The sequence below is a fragment of the Dermochelys coriacea genome, chromosome 26, assembly GCF_009764565.3.
Source record: "Dermochelys coriacea isolate rDerCor1 chromosome 26, rDerCor1.pri.v4, whole genome shotgun sequence".
Taxonomy (NCBI): Eukaryota; Metazoa; Chordata; order Testudines; family Dermochelyidae; genus Dermochelys; species Dermochelys coriacea.
The window spans coordinates 2068035-2084570 of record NC_050093.1 but is presented as its reverse complement, the minus strand read 5'-3'; the positions used below and the strand labels follow the sequence as shown (position 1 = coordinate 2084570).

The window sequence follows — 16536 nt, the reverse complement described above, 5'->3', positions numbered from 1 at the left end:
GCTGTGCCCACATACTGGCCTCTCAGAGCTTGAATCACCTCATTTCTGGGCTAGGCCCCCTCAGCCTGGCAGAAAGGCCCCTACCCAGTGCTCCTGCGGCTAGCAGTGCTTGGAGGCCAGGGCCTCACCAGCTGGCAGCATCTCCCAGGCACCAGTGCCTGCCGGGCCAGTGCTGCCATCAAAGGGGATTATTTTACACAGAGGCTAGAGAGCCTGTGCCACGCCCAGGGAAACCAGCCCTTGCCCAGCCCCTGAGCCCCCCACTCTGGAGGCACAGCCTTACCTCTCCAAAGCCCCCCTTGCCCAAAATCCGGTACTGCCGGAAGGTGTCCTTGGTCACCGACTGCCTGAAACGACAAAGCCGCGAGGCATGTTTAAGGCCCGTAAGATCCCAGCTCAGCTCAGTCGAATGCAGCCCGGAGACAGCAGCCCTCACTCACCTCTCCAAGTACTTCCACTGCAGGAACCGCTCGAAGTACATGCTGTCCCGATAGTCGGCGAAGGGCACTTCACTCAGGTACCCGTGCATAGGACTGGGGGAGAAAAGGGGACATTAGCTCTGCTCTCCTGGCTGCCCGTTGGAGGACCCCTCTCCAGCCCCACGGATCATGGCCGCGCCGTATCACGCACAGCGCCGCTAAAGGCCGGGCCCAGTACTTACGCCAGACAGCTGCTGAAGAGGTCTTTACAGGCACTTTTCTCCAGGTTCTCCATGCACTGCTTCATGAGGGCCTGGCTGATTTCCGGCATGTAGTCTGAAGACTGAGGTGAAAGGAGAGCACGGCAGGTCTGAGTCCCGGCTGACGTCCCCAAGCCCAGCCAGCTCCCCACCTGGGTATTTTCCACCGACCTGATCAATTCTTGGCTAGGAAGCATGGGAGACACCAAGCTGCCGTGTCCAGCCCGAGGCAGCCCAGGGACTTACAGCGAGGCTCCTCACACCTTGTCTAGCCCAGCAAGAGCAGCATGAGAGAAAGTGCAGCTGAGACCCCACTCTCCGGCAGGGACGCAGACCTGCATCTTCTCCATGCTGCCAGCAAGGGGCACCCTCCCCTCACAGAGCGAGCATGCTGCTCGGCAGAGATACACTTCCCTCTGGCCAGCCTCTGCCTGCCTCCTTCCCCTTGTGCTCACGCTGGGGGCGAGGGGGACCGGGCACACACTCACCTCCCTTTTAAAGAACCTTCGGATGATCTCGTCGCCCATCTCCTTGCGCCGCTCATCCGGAGAGAGCTCGTAATCGATCTGGACGGGGCAAAAAGGGGTGTCAGACTGAGCCGGGCTGGACAGTCCAGCCGTTGTTGTTCTGCAAGGCCTGGTGCATTTCAGCACCGCTCCAGCCTTGGCTGGAACCACACCAGGGTTTGCCTGGCTCAAACCAAAACCCCAGACCCAAACAGGTACAGCCCATAGCTGTGAAGCCGGCCCCCAGGGTCCACCCCCCAGCAATGGGCAAGGCACGGCGTTGCCATTTCACCATGGCACCAATGCCAAAGGGCGAGGGTGCCACCAAGGCAGACACCGGGTTGGTTCCACACCTCTGCCTCTCGCTGCCTGGCACTGCCAGGGAGCCTCCTGACAGAGGGAACGCTGCCGAGTATTCGGAGGCGCCATGGTTCCCCCTCCAGCCCTTACATCAAGACCTGGCCTTGGAGACCAGACTGGATGCTCTAGGGCTCCTCCCAAACCCCACAGCGCCAGCCCTCGCCGCTCTCCACCCTATGGGCCACATGCTGCCCTGGATCCAGGGGGCTCTGGCACCAAGCATGGGCTCCGCAGCTGAAGTGGCCGGCAGCATTACAGAACCGGACTGCGAAGGGATTTCAGCACCAGGCCCTGGCCCCAGTTGTCCCAGGGCCAGCAGGCCTGGCCTGACCTGACTTTTCTCACCCTTTGTGCTGGAGCTCTGCCAAGACGCTCTCCCCCCTGCCTGGCCATGACATCCCCTGCCAGCTCAGGCCTGCCTGCCAAGGTCTTGGGACAGGCTCTGTGTGGTGCTCACGCTCCCCAGGTACAGACCCTGCCCCTGTGCTGGGCACCACTGGGGCTGAGGCTGCAGCTCATGGGATCAGCACCAATTTGCTTGCCATGGCATCGTGGCCGGTGCCCCGGACGGCTCCCGGGCAACCTGGGCACCCCTACAGGGCCTGACTGCATTTACTTGCGTGACATTATTGTTGGCGAGTGTCGATGTTCGTGGGTCTCTGCCCCACGCTCAGGGTGACTGGCACTGGGCTAACAATCCCCTCCCTGCAGTACGGCTCCTGGGACAGGCAGGAAGCCAACGTGGCGGGGGGCGTACAGCCAAATGTTCCCAACCACCAGCCCAACAAAAGAACAGCTGTGCGGACAGTGGGAGCCATTTATAACCAAACAACGAGCAACTGCGAAGGCGGGGGAGCCACCAGCCGGAACAGCCTGGATTCGCACACTGCCTTGGGGAGAGCTAACATGACATTGCTCAGGGGGATTCACCCACCTTCGGGGACCCCAGAGCTCTGCTAAGCACTCGCTGCTAGGCCTCCTAGACACAGGTCCAGGTGGAGGAGCAGAGGAGAGCTGGCTTTGCTCGGCTTCCCCCTGGCAAGCGGGCATGGACCCCGCCAGAGCTCAAACACCCCAGTCACCCCCACGACGGTGCTTGTTAGGCAGCAACGGACTCTGCCAACTCTGCCCGAGAGCCGCTCGTTCTTCCGGTGGCCCACCTGGCGCTAACGCCAACACTAACGGGCCTGCAGGGCCTGAACCGGCAGAGAGCAGGGGACGAGCTCCCAGACACGGGAGCAGCCAAACCCTCATTAAAAAGCCAACCACACCAGGAAAACCTACCCTGGGCCAAGCGCCCAGACAACCTCCCTGGTGTCTCCTTCCCACTTTGCTCTTGTCGACATGGGGCCCCTGCAAGCCCCTCCCAGCATTCCTCCCCGATTTCCACCTCCCCACCCACGCCTCCCCACTGGGTGTTGGCGGTTTGCCTTCCTCCAAGAGCCACGCTCTGCGGCTATTAAAATCCGACCTGCCGCTCCCTCGGCCAGTGTTTTGGGAACTCGGCCGGGCGCTAGGAGACGGAGGACACAGGAATGACCCCCAGAGGCAGGGATGAGCCGCGGGCGAAGGGTTTGGTCAGAACTCACCTCTCCCACAGTGCAGCAGATCAGGTGTGAAGCAGGCTAAGCTCCCGGTCCCCTAATAAAGGGGGGCTGCAAAGAGAGCCAACCAGGGGAATAAAATGGAGCAGGTGCTCTCAAAACTGTCCCAGGTTTCGGCTGCCTTAAACAGGAAGGACGGAAATAGGCTCTGGAGGGCCAGCATAGCGGGGATGGCTCCCGGGTCGCCCTCATTCTCAAGGCTCAAGTGACATCTGTGTTTTCCTTAATAAAAAGACCACTGGATGACAGCCATGAGAAACAAACAGGCTGGAATGTCCCTTGAGAGCTGCATAAGCCTCTCCGAGCCAGCCCTGAACTACAGCGCTGGGGGGGGGTCTCCTTGGAGGGCAGCTCCGGCTGGACACCGAGGCCCCAAGAAGCTAGGGAAAGGGAGGGGGCTGTAAAGGGACCAAGCTGTTACCAGTCCACTTTGCCAAGACAGAGCTCCCATGACCCAGGGTGCTGTCCATAGCCCCACTTTACAGATGGGGAACTGAGGCACTGATTTGTTAAGTGACAGGACCCAGGATCACACAGTGAGTGGCAGAGTCTATGCGCTAGCCACAGGGCCACATTTCCTCCCAGAGCAGGAAATAGAACCCAAGAGTCTGGACTCCCCGCCTCCTGCTCTAACCTGCTAGACCCCATGTCTGCTCCTACAGCTGGGGACAGCATCCAGCCCCCTTCCTCTCCGCTCTAACCCACTAGACTCCACTCCCTTCCCAGAGCTAGGGACAGAACCCAGGAGTCCTGACTCCCAACCTCCACTGCTTTAATCCACTAGGACCCCACCTCCCGCCCCTCACTCGGGAGGACAACCCGCAAGGTCAGCGATTCATCCATGGATAGAAGGCAAATTCAGCAACTCTCTGGCATCAGTGCCACATGTGACCTGGTGCACTGCAGGCATGGCACTCCTCGTGGGCCTCCTCGTGGCCCCTGGCGATTTCCCTCCCCTCCCTATGTGTGACATTTCCCTCCCGCAACAAACCCCAGCACCAGCAACAAGCCAGCACAGCCTGCAAGGGCCCCCAGGCATGCAGCCTCTGTGAGCCAACGTGCCAAGAAAAACACACTCCGTGAAGAGGCACCAGCCCATTGGCACCCGGCAAGGATGTGCCCAGAGACTGCTAGTAATCCCAGAGCAAGTCCCAGGGGTGCTGCAGGGTGGATCACATGTGCCCTCAGGAATGTCACAAGGGGAGATAACACAACACGACAAGCCAGCTCTGCCAGCGTGAGTGCCACCAGCCCGCCGTGCAAAGGGGCTGTGGGGATGGCTCACAATTGGAGCCGGATGGCAGCACGCTGCAGGAGGCCGGATGAGACCAAAGCAGTGCAGTTTATCTTTCCTTCAGAATTAAGAGACGCACGCCCCGGGACCAGGACCCCCACGCAGCACCAGGCAGGCACAGGCCCTGTCCTACAGCATTTCCACAAGACAGCCTCATACACACTGCAGTGTTACACATTGTACGTCTTTTCCCCTTTGCAGTATGTCAAGCTAGATCATTGGAGCATCCCATAGTGCCCAATCCCTGTTGCCTTCCTAGGCAGGTGAAACCTCACCCTTCCACCTGTGCAAGGAGTGAGCAGGGAGTGAAAATGCTTTCCTGATCTCCACATCCCTGGGGTCTGACGGGCTCCTTCATCCCACTCAATACCACCAGCAACAGAGGCTCTGCCGGCCAGGCTAGGTCAGGCCCTCAGCAACTGCTGTGGAACCTGACCAGTTTGCAAACCAGGGGTGCCTGGTCTTTGACAAGAGCAAAGACAACGGGGTTGCACAGGTGCAGCAGGGGCAAAATCTGGGCTGCAGAGCCCGTATTCCAGCCAGGCTGTCAGTGCCAAGAGGGGAGCGTGTGGACGGACAGCTAGAAGAGCAGTTTCATGGCTAGACCAAACCCATTTCATCAGGGCTCCCAAGCACATTTTAGAGAATAGCCTCACATGGAACTTCCCTCAGCAACTAAACTGACTGCACTAGCTCAAATGCTGCAGCGGGAGAGTCCAGCCTCTACCTTGGGGCCAGGAAGAGGGGCTCAGAAACCCAACTCAGGCCTAGGCGACACACACAGCTGCTAAGGTTTACCTCACAGAACAATTGCAAGCCAAGCAAGGGAATCTGGTGCCAAACCCTGTGTGGACCAAAATGTTAATTTAATCCTGTTTTCAACAATTTAGCCTGAAGTGGTAAATTTCCAGGCACAAGCTAAACTGAAATACCCAGTTTTAAGTGAATCTCAGTGTGTCTACACTGGGGCTTGCCCAGGTTTCACTAAACTGGCTTTTAAATGGACCTGAGTTTTACCCCAGGCACCATGCCTGTTTGACAGAGCCCCCACAATTGTAAATCCACCAGTAGAGCAAGCAAACTACACACACTGGGCATTAAAACCCCCTCAGCGTGCTCTACATCCCCACTCCTTCGTGCTGGGCTGAGATTTGGGGTTGCAATTTTTCCGCCCACCCATCTCCTCCACCCAATGGGTGCAACGCACTGGCAGAGTTACTCTCTTCCAGTGTGACAGAGACCTTGTAAGCCAGGTGGGACTTTACACCACACCCGACTGTCATGGGGGGGTCACTTGAAACCCACCAGCAATGACTCCAAAAAAAAAAAAAAAAAAAAATTTGTTCTTGAACCACTGGAAAGAAAAAACCAAAAGGCAGGTAGGTGTGAGTGGGGGACAACCTAACCAGTGTCTTTAATGCACTGCCTTGCTCACCTGGCTTCTCTGGAGTAATCACTGCTGGCCCAATCCCTCCTTACAGCTCCCTTCCACCATGAGGCCTACACCACACTCGACAATGGCTAGGCAACTGCTGTGCTGGGTCTGCTGCCCGTGACACCAATAGCACCCACCTCTGTGTCACCTTGTGCTTCCCCCGTGGTCCCTTGTCACCTGGTTAGATCGTAGGCGCTGTAGGGCAGGAACTGCCTGTGTGCGCCGCTCCCCAGCGCAACTGGGCCCCACCACATCACAAACACTACTCAAGAGTGGAAACTGGTTTCTTTACTGGGACCGTCAGCAGGGAGACGGCGCGTTGAGTACCCTCCTGGGGCTCACGACAGAACACCATGCACGTAGAGCCACACTGCCCCTGGTATGATGCCAGGCTGCCTGGCTTGGGAGGTATGCAACAGCGGAACAGACCTGGAGCCCTACCAGGAAGAGAAAACCCACAGCTGTGCGGAGGGGTTAGCCCCTGTTCACAGGCTTCTCACAGACAAGAAGGGCATTGGGGAGGCTTTACCGAACTGTTAGCAGTTGCCGCGGTCATTAGTTTCTCTAAGCACATCAGCCACACTATCAGAGGCTCGTTCACCTGCACATCTACCAATGTGATATATGCCATCATGTGCCAGCAATGCCCCTCTGCCATGTACATTGGTCAAACTGGACAGTCTCTACACAAAAGAATAAATGGACACAAATCAGACGTCAAGAATTATAACATTCAAAAACTAGTTGGAGAATACTTCAAATCTCTCTGGTCACTCGATTACAGACTTGAGAGTGGCTATCCTTCAACAAAAAAACTTCAAAAACAGACTCCAACGAGAGACTGCTGAATTGGAATTAATTTGCAAACTGGATAGAATTAACTTTGGCTTGAATAGAGACTGGGAATGGATGGGTCATTACACAAAGTAAAACTATTTCCCCATGTTTCCCTCCCCCCACTGTTCCTCAGACGTTCTTGTCAACTGCTGGAAATGGCCCACCTTGATTATCACCACAAAAGGTTCTTCCCTCCCCGCTCTCCAGTTGGTAATAGCTCACCTTACCTGATCACTCTGCTTACAGTGTGTATGGTAACACCCATTGTTTCATGTCTCTGTGTGTGTATAAATCTCCCCACTGTATTTTCCACTGAATGCATCCAATGAAGTGAGCTGTAGCTCACGAAAGCTTATGCTCAAATAAATGTGTTAGTCTCTAAGGTGCCACAAGTCCTCCTGTTATTAGCTTCTCTGTAATTTCCAACATGCCCGGAGGGCCCTGCGCGCGGTCTGAACAATGGCATGCACACCACAAAGGGCTGGGGTGCCCGTAATCCCAGCCAGGAAGCCACACTGCCCTTTGCAAATCACAGCCAGGGCCGGGCAGGGACATTTCCAAGTGAAATGAGACCAGCGTATGCACAGACACTTGGGCCAATGGAGACGCTCTGCCCCAACCCAGCCTTAGACACTGCTCTGGCAGCACACCAGGCCCTGGAAGAGGCCAGAAGAGAATTTTCCCAAGTGCAGAAGCTTAGGGGACAGCTCTATGATGCTGTACTCAAAGCTGCCTTCCCCGGGCCGTGCCAAACCGAATCTGACCTCATGATTGCACCAAACAGCAGCTGGGAGAGAGCACACAGGAGTCAGAGCCCACCCAACGCCAGAGAACTGTAGCCCACCCACCAACACCCGCCAGATCAGGGGCAGAGAGCCAGAGACCAGGGGTATCCGGATGCAGCCATTCCCAGGCAGAGCTCCCAAGTTCAGGAGGAGATTCCAGAGCCAGGATTGGAGTCCTGAACCAGTCTAGAGTTATCCCAGAGACTGTCTCTCCCAATCCATAGAGAATGGATGGGGCGGGCCAGAGTCTGTGAAACTTCTCCAGTTCACAGGTTTCAGAGTAGCAGCTGTGTTCGTCTGTATTCTCCAGTTCACAGTTTCTACAATGTGCCGAGACTCAGAGTGACCCCACATGAGGCTCAAAGGGACTCTACTTGCTAACTGAGCCAAGCATTCCCCACTCTGCCAGCTCAGACAACAGCATAAAGCAATATATGACCTGCCTACAATGCCCTACAAGACCCCCATTCTATCAGCTGTGTGGGAGATGGACTCCCCAAGCAGAGGGGCCTTCCCTGTCCATAGCTAAGTGGTAAAGATGTGCATTTGAACCAGGGCAGAGGCTTGGTCTTAGCTTAGAGACCTAGTTCTCCAGCATGATAGCGCAGGAACATTTTTCCTTTCTAGGTATGCAAGAGAATGGTCTGATAACGTGGCGATCACCCTGGTGCACAGCGATGCTTAACCATTGTCAGCCGCTGGTGTTGAAATGCAGGGACTGCTCGCGGTGTGAAAGAGGAGAGACTGCTTCTAAAGCACCCCAGACTCCAACAGTCTGGAGCTTTAGAAACTGACATCACAGCTGGGTCAAGAACAGGGACATATTTCACCAAGACTTCAGGAAAAATGTTCTCCCCATTTTTCCAGGTGAAATTTGGATGAGAAATTTCACTGAAACATCAGAAGCTACATGCTTCACGTCGCAAAATCTAAATCAACACCTTGAATTGCAACGAATGAGGGGCTAAGACAGACGCTAGGTGTGGAAGGCGGCGCACATATGCGTGAGGTTGGTCAGGAGGAAGGGTAGTGTTGCTCTTTCAGCCCACAGGAGAGGCAGGAGGGAATTAAAGGGAAGGACAGTGGTGGAAAGAGGAGCTGGAACATCCTGCAGAATTTTACTAGCTGGAAACAAAAGGGTTTGTATCTGGAGACATGGCGAGTCCCAGAAGGTACAGACAGCCTGTGGCTTTGTTACATACCTGCACTTACAGCAACCACCAGACCAACTTTGGTTGGAGGAGTTTTATTTAATTGACTTAGATGGGCAAGAAATTTTTTTTATTATTTTTCTTTAAATTATTAAATCTTCCATAAGCTCAAAGAGCCTCACACAAACCCAGGGTTGTTTTTCAGGCATGTGTTTCCCATTAAACACCCATATGACTGGATCGGCCTTTCTGCCGCTCATATGCATCAAGACTATGCAAAAAAAGAAAAATGCTTAAGTTTTCATACACCAGTTTGAATTGCTGGCAGGACTGGCTGCTTCCTTCAACACAGAGTGAGATTTTCCCCTGACCCAAACCAAATGGGACTCAGCAAGCTCCTCTCAGTCTGAAGGGCAAAAGCTCCCTCAGTTACATAAACAATTTGGTAATGGGAAACACAGATCATTCTAGGAGGCTTACGTTTTCTATTAAACAGCATCTAAAATTGCCTCCTGGCATCAGGAGAGTAACAGCAGATGCACACGGATTTCAGATCAGAACTTCAAGTTAGCTAGTGAAAAAAGCCCAAATCCTCTGGTGTGACCCAGAGTGAAACCAAGCCCTGCTGGACAGACTATGCTTCCAGAACCAGGAAACCTTCGAGGGGAAAAACAAAAAGCCCTTGAGAACACGAAGATATTATTTCACTAGAAGGCCTGACTGAAGTTACACATTATCGGGATGGAATTTTTGCATGGCTGCCTTAGAAAGGGCTGTGAAATGCACTGCCCCCACAACACTGGTGCTAGGGGTGCACTTTAGCAATTTCATTTTCTCCGGCATCTAAGAAGCTACCTGTCCATCACAACCACCTAACAAGTCAACAACAGGGAAAGAACGTAGACGGAAGGCGAGTGACCTTTTCTCCCTCATGGAAAAATCCTAGAGAATGCCATAGGAAATCACACCTCTATGTAGGCTGGTATTTACAAAGCCATTTGAATAGCCAGAAAGAAGCTTTGAACCCTCCTACAGAATTCAGTGGCAGAGATATTCTCTATGGCCCCAGTTCAACCATATGTGTCTAACTAAAGCACATGCCTCGTACCAAAGTCCTGCACAACTGGGCCCTCACAGCTCTGCTGTAGAATTCAATAGGATGGTGCAAAAGATCCTCATTCGATCTTACATCCCTAGGAGGCTTTAAGAGCAATTGCCAGTCCCTGTGAAGCAGTGTGGGACGTTTCCAGAGGACTGTTCCAATCAGGAGCTATGTGCGCAGTGCAGGGTGGGTTTTTGGTTTCACTGCACATGTTCCCGAGAGACTTCCAGCTCCCAGACAGATCCGTTATTGGCAAAGCCAATGCTACATGGGAATTCCCACAGATCCGGGGCCCACACCCCTACATCCACTTTCCCCTTCCCTTCGGAATCCCATTGCTTTCCATTTGCTGCATCCTGTCTCATCCCCCGACACAGCAAACCCAGGACTTCCTACACTCCATATATTACAGTGTCATCCCCCCTGCAATCCATACACGACAGACATCCCTCCTGCCGTGATCCTCCCAAAACCCAACGTAGGCCAGGAACACCAGCAGGGTGCCCTGGCTTCAAACTGCACCGACCCCAGGAGCACTAAAGTCCCTGGGCTGCTGGCGACTAGTGGGGGCTCTTACCACAGCATCCAGGAAGTGGATGCAGCGCTGCAGCTCCGGCCTCCTCTCACAGAACTGGCGGAAGAGCAGCCTGCCGATGGGCTGCTTGTCACACAGGCTGCTGTAGTCCCTTTCTGGAAAAGAAAATGAAGGAGGAGATGGGACAGAAGCATGGTGCACGATGGTCCGTACTGGCCCATTCCACAGATGCTGCGCCCCAAAGATCATCTTGCGGATAGACGAGCCCTCCCAGTCTGTAACCCTCCACAGCTCTGTTCCCAAACGACTGAGTTCTGCAGCTCACTGACGAACGAGACACGCAGCTCTGGAGAGAAGAGCTTCTTTAGAGCGCTGCTGCATCAGGCAATAGTGCAACCCGGCTGTGGGATGAGAGCTACTGGCCACTTTCCTGCACACACCTGGATTATCTTTTGAGCTGGTGGAGACTGGGTGGTGGAGCGGGAGAAGGGAGCATTGCTGCAGCTGGTGAGTCATGCAGTCCAGCAGTGATTTCAGCCCTGATCCAGCAGGTAACTGTGCAGGTGAGCCCCTGTGCTGAGGCAGAGCCATAGGGATGTCCATGGGGCTCTTCCCTGGCCCGAGGATCCATGCACCGAGTCACCGGACTTGCCTCATGAACAATGTCGTCTGTTGGCCACTGCGCAGCCTCCCGCTGTGAAGGCTCTGAAAGCAGCCCCAAGGCAGGAAGCTGCTCCCCCAGCCAGCAGGGCTCAGAGCACCTGCATATCACTGCCTTGGTTCAAGAAACAGGCAGGCAAGGGTTAAACGCTGGCTTGCACAAACTGCACCTGTCGCCTTCACTGAAGTCACTGGAGCTGACACTGCACAGCATGGCCGGGATTTCTAGGGGACCAGCTCCTCAAGACAGCATGTGCCCCCCTCAGGCAGCCCCTTTTCCCCAAACACCTCGATGGCTCAAGATTGTGGCCTCTGACCTCCCAGAGGCTTGAGTGCGTCTGGACCCTAGGCCAGGCCTTGCTGCAATTCTCTCTCCAGAGAATGCATGAGACTCCCCAGGGCAGAGGGTTCTCATGCATCTCCCCTGCGTAGCGTGACAGGGGCCCCAGCTCCATGCTGGGCCCAGCTGCACACAATGAATTCCAGGCCAAAGCCCCAGCAGCTGCAGTTGTGTGTTCTAGCAAGACTAAAATATTGCAAATGTCTTTTCCCGCTGCTCTCTCCTTTCTCTGAGCTGGAAACCGCCCCTGGCCTCTGCCTAACCACATTCCCAGGCCATATAACACACCCGCTCAGTGGTGTTGCATCCTGAGTCCCAGGGGAAGGAGCAAAGCATGCATTATGGGAAGAGTCACTGACATCTCCAAGGGAGCATGGGAGAAGGACACACTTATCTTGGATTCTGAGTGCGCCTGCCCCAGTGTGGGCTTCCCAAGAACCTTAGTTCCACCAAACTCTGCTGGGTGCTGAGGGGACAATGGCTCCTACGCTCACCCTCAAAGAGGGCAGCAGCAGATCTGCCCGGGGTTTCAACAGCTCTGTGAGATGTAAGTGCTTTCCAGAGGCTGGAGGGGGGCCAGGGCTAGTTTTCTCCTCTTGGGCTCAGTCCAGCTTCTGGGGGAGCCAGGGAATCTCCGAACAGGGAAGTACCAGGTCTGCTCCAAACGGGGACTGCTGATGTCACTCCCCCATCAAATCCCCATTAATAGAGGGTCTGGTCTGAGCCCTGAGGAGGGGAGGGATAGCTCAGTGGTTTGAGCATTGGCCTGCTTAACCCAGGGTTGTGAGTTCAATCCTTGAGGGGGCCATTTAGGGATCTGGGGCAAAAATTGGGGATTGGTCCTGCTTTGAGCAGGGGGTTGGACTTGATGACCTCCTGAGGTCCCTTCCAACCCTGATATTCTAGGATTCTATGAAGGGAAAGTGCCCTCAATGTGGACACTCACCATCTACCTTCTCAAGTCACTCTTTCTGCTTTGGGGGAAGGTCCCAGGGGAGTTGGGGCCAGGCTTCCTGAGCCCTGCCCAGTCATTATTCAGAGCTGGGCTAGGAGTAGAAATGGTGCCATGCACGGATCATCCCAGCCAGGGACGAGGACCAGGTCTGCCCTGGCTATTACATCCCATCGCCTGCCTTGGATACTGCTGACCATGAGGTTTCATTGGGGACCCAGAGATTACTAATGGAGTGAGAGAAATGCCTCACCTCCCTGTTCTAGCCATTAGACCCCGCTCCTCTTCCACCTCTGGGGACAGAACCCAGGGCATCCCAGCACCCAGTTCCCAGGGCACTCCCCACAAGGCTAGGCTTGCACTTGCGGGGTGGGCCAGGAAGGGAAGATTCACTAAGGCTGCATGTTCCCTGGAGCAAATGTCTCCAGAGTGGAGCTGACTCAGAGCCGGCAGCCGGGACAGGCACCTCACAGAGACAAAGAGACCCAGCTCTTCCACCAAGGGCTTATCACCCAGCTTCCCCCTTGGACTACCAGCAGGTTTGAACCCAGGGCTGTGCGATGGCAGGGGCCATGGGGGGGGGGCAGGGGGAGCAATGCCGGACACACAGGGCTGTGCAATGGCAGGAGAGCGTGGCTGGGGGTGGGGCATGCCATGGCAGGGGCGTGTGCGAGGGGAGAGTGGACGATGCCAGACACACAGGGCTGTGTGATAGCAGGGAGCGTGCGGGGGGCCGATGCCGGGAACGCAGGGCCGTGGGGTAGCAGAGGGCCATGCGGGGGGGGGGGGATGCTGGCTCACAGGGCCATGTGACGGCAGGGGAGTGCGCAGGAGGGGTAAGGGGCGATGCTGGGAATGCAGGGCCGTTCGATGGCAGGGGAGCATGCAGAGGGGCTGACGGCGGGAACACAGGGCCATGTGATGGCAGTGGGGCATGCAGGGCGGGCGACGCCAGCACACGGGACCATGTGACAGAAGGGGAGTGTGCAGGGGGGCCGATGCTGGGAACGCAGGATTACTTGCAGATTGCACTTTTGCAAAAAACAGCAGGGGAGAACGACTTCTTCTGCAGCAAACACAGGATATGCTTCTGCTTCCCAGTTCCAACCTGCACGTCCTCCCCTAACCCCTCTTGCACTCTACCCTCCCGGCTCCCAGCAGAGCATCGAGGGCCAGGCTCCAGGCAGCTCTTTGGCATGTGCTGTGCCGACTCTCCCAAGAAAGCTGCAGCCTGGCTGTGGGCACTGAGCCTTCGGGACTCCGTCATCCCCCGACTGAACACCCGCAGTGCATTGTCCCTCCCAAGGTCCTGCATACGGCTGTCCTGCCCTCGCTGCCCTGCTCCCTCCCCCTTAGGGCCCTACCAAATTCATGGTCCATTTTGGTCAATTTCACAGTCATAAGAATTTAAAAATCGTTAATTTCATTATATCAATTATTTAAATCTGATATTTCATGGTGTTGTAATTGTAGGAGTCCTGACCCAAAAAGGTCAAAAGGTGTGTGTGTGTGTGTGTGTGTGTGTGGGGGGTGTCGCAGTACTGCTACCCTTACTTCTGCCCTGCTGCTGGCAGCGGGGTGCTGCCTTCAGAGCTGGGTGCCTGGCCAACAGCCACCACTCTCCAGCAGCCCAGCTCTGAATGCAACGCAGAAGTCAAGGTGGCAATACCGCGACCCCCCTAAAATAACCTGGTGACCCCCCCCCGCAACTCCCTTTTGGGTCAAGCCCCCCAATTTGAGAAACACTGGTCTCCCCCATGAAATCTGTATAAAAGCACATAAAGATCAGTTTTCACGGTCCGGGACACATTTTCATGGCCGTGAAGCTTCCGTCACCCTGGTCCTGGAGCACAGCCCCCTCCCCAGAACAGCCCCCTCCCCACGTGCCCCCTCTCGCACCAACCATTCCCCCTCCACAGCAAGAGCCACATCCCAGCCCCTCCTGAGCCACCCTGCTCAGGTCTCTCAGGTGCCCCGGAAGCGCCAGCTCCTTGGTGCAGGAGATGTGTCTCTCTGGGCAGATATGGTGCTCTAGTATACAGAACTGTACGCCGTTACACTGACACCCGCCTGCCTGCCTGCCTGCTGCTGCAGGTGGCTGGATGAGCACTGTGCAGCTAATGGCTCCCCGACACCTAGAGTCATGCGGGACCCTGAGGTCAGCAGGAGACCCGAGGGAAAGGCCAAACCCCCGCTGCAGATGTAGGAAGGAAGCTCCAGAGAGGTTGCACCCCACTGAGGCTGGCTGTACCCGGGGAGTTCATTCCCTGTGCCCAAGTACAGCTCCCCCTAAACCCACATGTATTGCCCCAACCCCTGCCCAGGAAGGCCAGGTTACTCATTTGTGCACCAGGATGCTAGAGTGGAGAGCCGGGTCTGGGACCTGCACAGGGCAAGGTGGGGGTGACACAGAGTCAGGGAGTGCTGCAGCTGCGTCTGGGCCTGCCCTGCGGGAGGTGCCGCTTTCCTTCCACCTGCACTGCTCACACCCCACTCCCCGCTCACATGGGATGTGGGCGTGCATAGGGGGGGGTAGTGCCTGGCTTCTCACAGGTGGCGCAGGTGTCCCCAGCTGCATGCAGGGAGCACACCCGCTTTCCAGCAGTGGTTACCAGCTCCAGCCTTGACCCTTTTCCTGACTCCCTGCCCCACCCTCCTCAGGCTGCCGATAAGCATCTCTCCTCTGCATTGGCAGGAAATGATCACATTCTTTGTTGTCAAGCGCAAGAGCCCTAGCATGGAGCTTCCCATTGGCCCCTGGCATTTCCCATTGCTCTCTCTGTACCCATTACAGCGCCACACTGGTGCTCTTGGCCTCTCTGCTGAGCAGGAGGCCATGGGGCACAGTGCAGCTTGGTGTGCCAGCCTGCTCTCCCCACACGCTCCCCTCCTTCCCCGCTGGCTTGTACCTGCTCGTTCGCTGCAGGCACCCAGGCTCTGCGGCAAGCAGGTTTGGCCAGTTCTTGCAACACAATCCCTGCACGTCCCTGCACGAGGCTCATCTCGCTGGCCGGCTCCGGGGAGCAGCCGGGCTGCGGCTCGCTGCTTACCCAGGCCTTTCCGGAGGTCGTCACACTGGCTGATGTGTGGGAATCTGAGGATCTCTTTCCATTTCTTACTCCTCCCTTTCCGCTTCCCTCCACCTCCTGCAAGGGACAGAGAAGGGGGCAGGGGCAGGGGAAGGAGAAATTAATCCGGAGACACTGACCATTGTCATTAGAGCCTGGACACCGAAGGGAGGGACTGGCCCCGAGTGCTCACGCAGGAGGAACAGCACTCATGGCATCAGGACAGCGATGCTTCATCCACCAGCCAAGGTCCTCAATGCATCCTTAACCCAGTCCTCAAAACCCCCCTGGAGATGTGGGGGAGAAGACTCTGCCCCAGGGGAAACTGAGGTGCAGAGAGGGGAAGGGGCTTGGTCCAGTTCTGAGCCTCACCTTGGCCCTGAACCCAGCTTCAGACACTGTGGGAGAAGGAGAGAGAGTGCAGGTGATGCCCGTTCTCAGCAGTTTCTACAGGACTTCCCCGCTTCCACAGTTAGATCTGCAGGTTTCCCTCCCTGCCTCCCCCGCTCCCCGCCATCCCTGGAGCATTGGAATTTGGGAGGACGGGATCAATTTTACTCCAAAAGGCCCCAGCTCACACCAGGCACCCAGGCCAAGGCGGGAGTAACACAGAATCAGGGAGCACACGGCCTCCTTTTCACGCTGCAGAACAGGGCTGATCCAAAGCCAAAGGGAAAGAGACTCCCCTTGACTTCTATGGGGCTTGGAGCCTCTCGACGTGGAGAGGAGCTTCCTGCTCCCAAGCACAGGGGAGAGCCTGACGGGCCCCACAAAGAGCAGCTCCCAGGCCCCATGCCCGTCAACAGGAGGCGCCCACTCCGGTGCGTGGCCTGGCCTCAGGGTGCTTCACAAGCTGTTAACGGGTTATTCCCTGCCCCACACAGGCAGGCAGCTACTGTCACCCTGTGCTACAGGTGGAGTAGAGGAGGATTCAGCCCAAGAAGTCACAGCCCTGCCGTGGCTGGAAGGGAAAGCGCCACACTTCTGTGTGTTAACGCACAAGCGGTTGCACTCCTGGCTCCCAGCCCTGTGCCTGATCCACCTGCCTGACCCAAAGACACCAATCCTGCCGGGTCCAGTTGTGCATGGTACTGAGTGCACCCAGGAGCTGCTGAGCATCGTGGGGAGCGCAGCTCCTCTCCCAGGGGCTTGGCACCTTGCAGGATTCGGCAGGAAAGAGTCCCAGTTTCCAAGCGCCCAGCAGCCGCATGGTGCTGCTTATGGCTGC

At 56.2% G+C, this 16536-nt stretch overlaps 1 protein-coding gene across 4 annotated transcripts in view; it reads right to left on the bottom strand.

The window, feature by feature from the left end:
- Positions 1-16536, bottom strand: part of LOC119848808 (G protein-coupled receptor kinase 5-like) — a 65245-nt gene that overhangs the window by 10729 nt on the left and 37980 nt on the right. Inside the window, exons 2-7 of one of the 4 annotated variants that reach the window (XM_043502940.1) lie at positions 15291-15386; positions 10331-10443; positions 1168-1245; positions 662-762; positions 441-533; positions 284-347 (exon numbers count right to left, since the gene is read on the bottom strand). In XM_043502940.1, coding sequence (XP_043358875.1) covers positions 284-347; positions 441-533; positions 662-762; positions 1168-1245; positions 10331-10443; positions 15291-15386 — 545 coding nt within the window. Of the gene's footprint in view, positions 1-283; positions 348-440; positions 534-661; positions 763-1167; positions 1246-2161; positions 2211-10330; positions 10444-15149; positions 15387-16536 lie in introns of those variants that run through there. The other 3 variants (XM_043502939.1, XM_043502942.1, XM_043502941.1) reach the window with 3 other exon arrangements.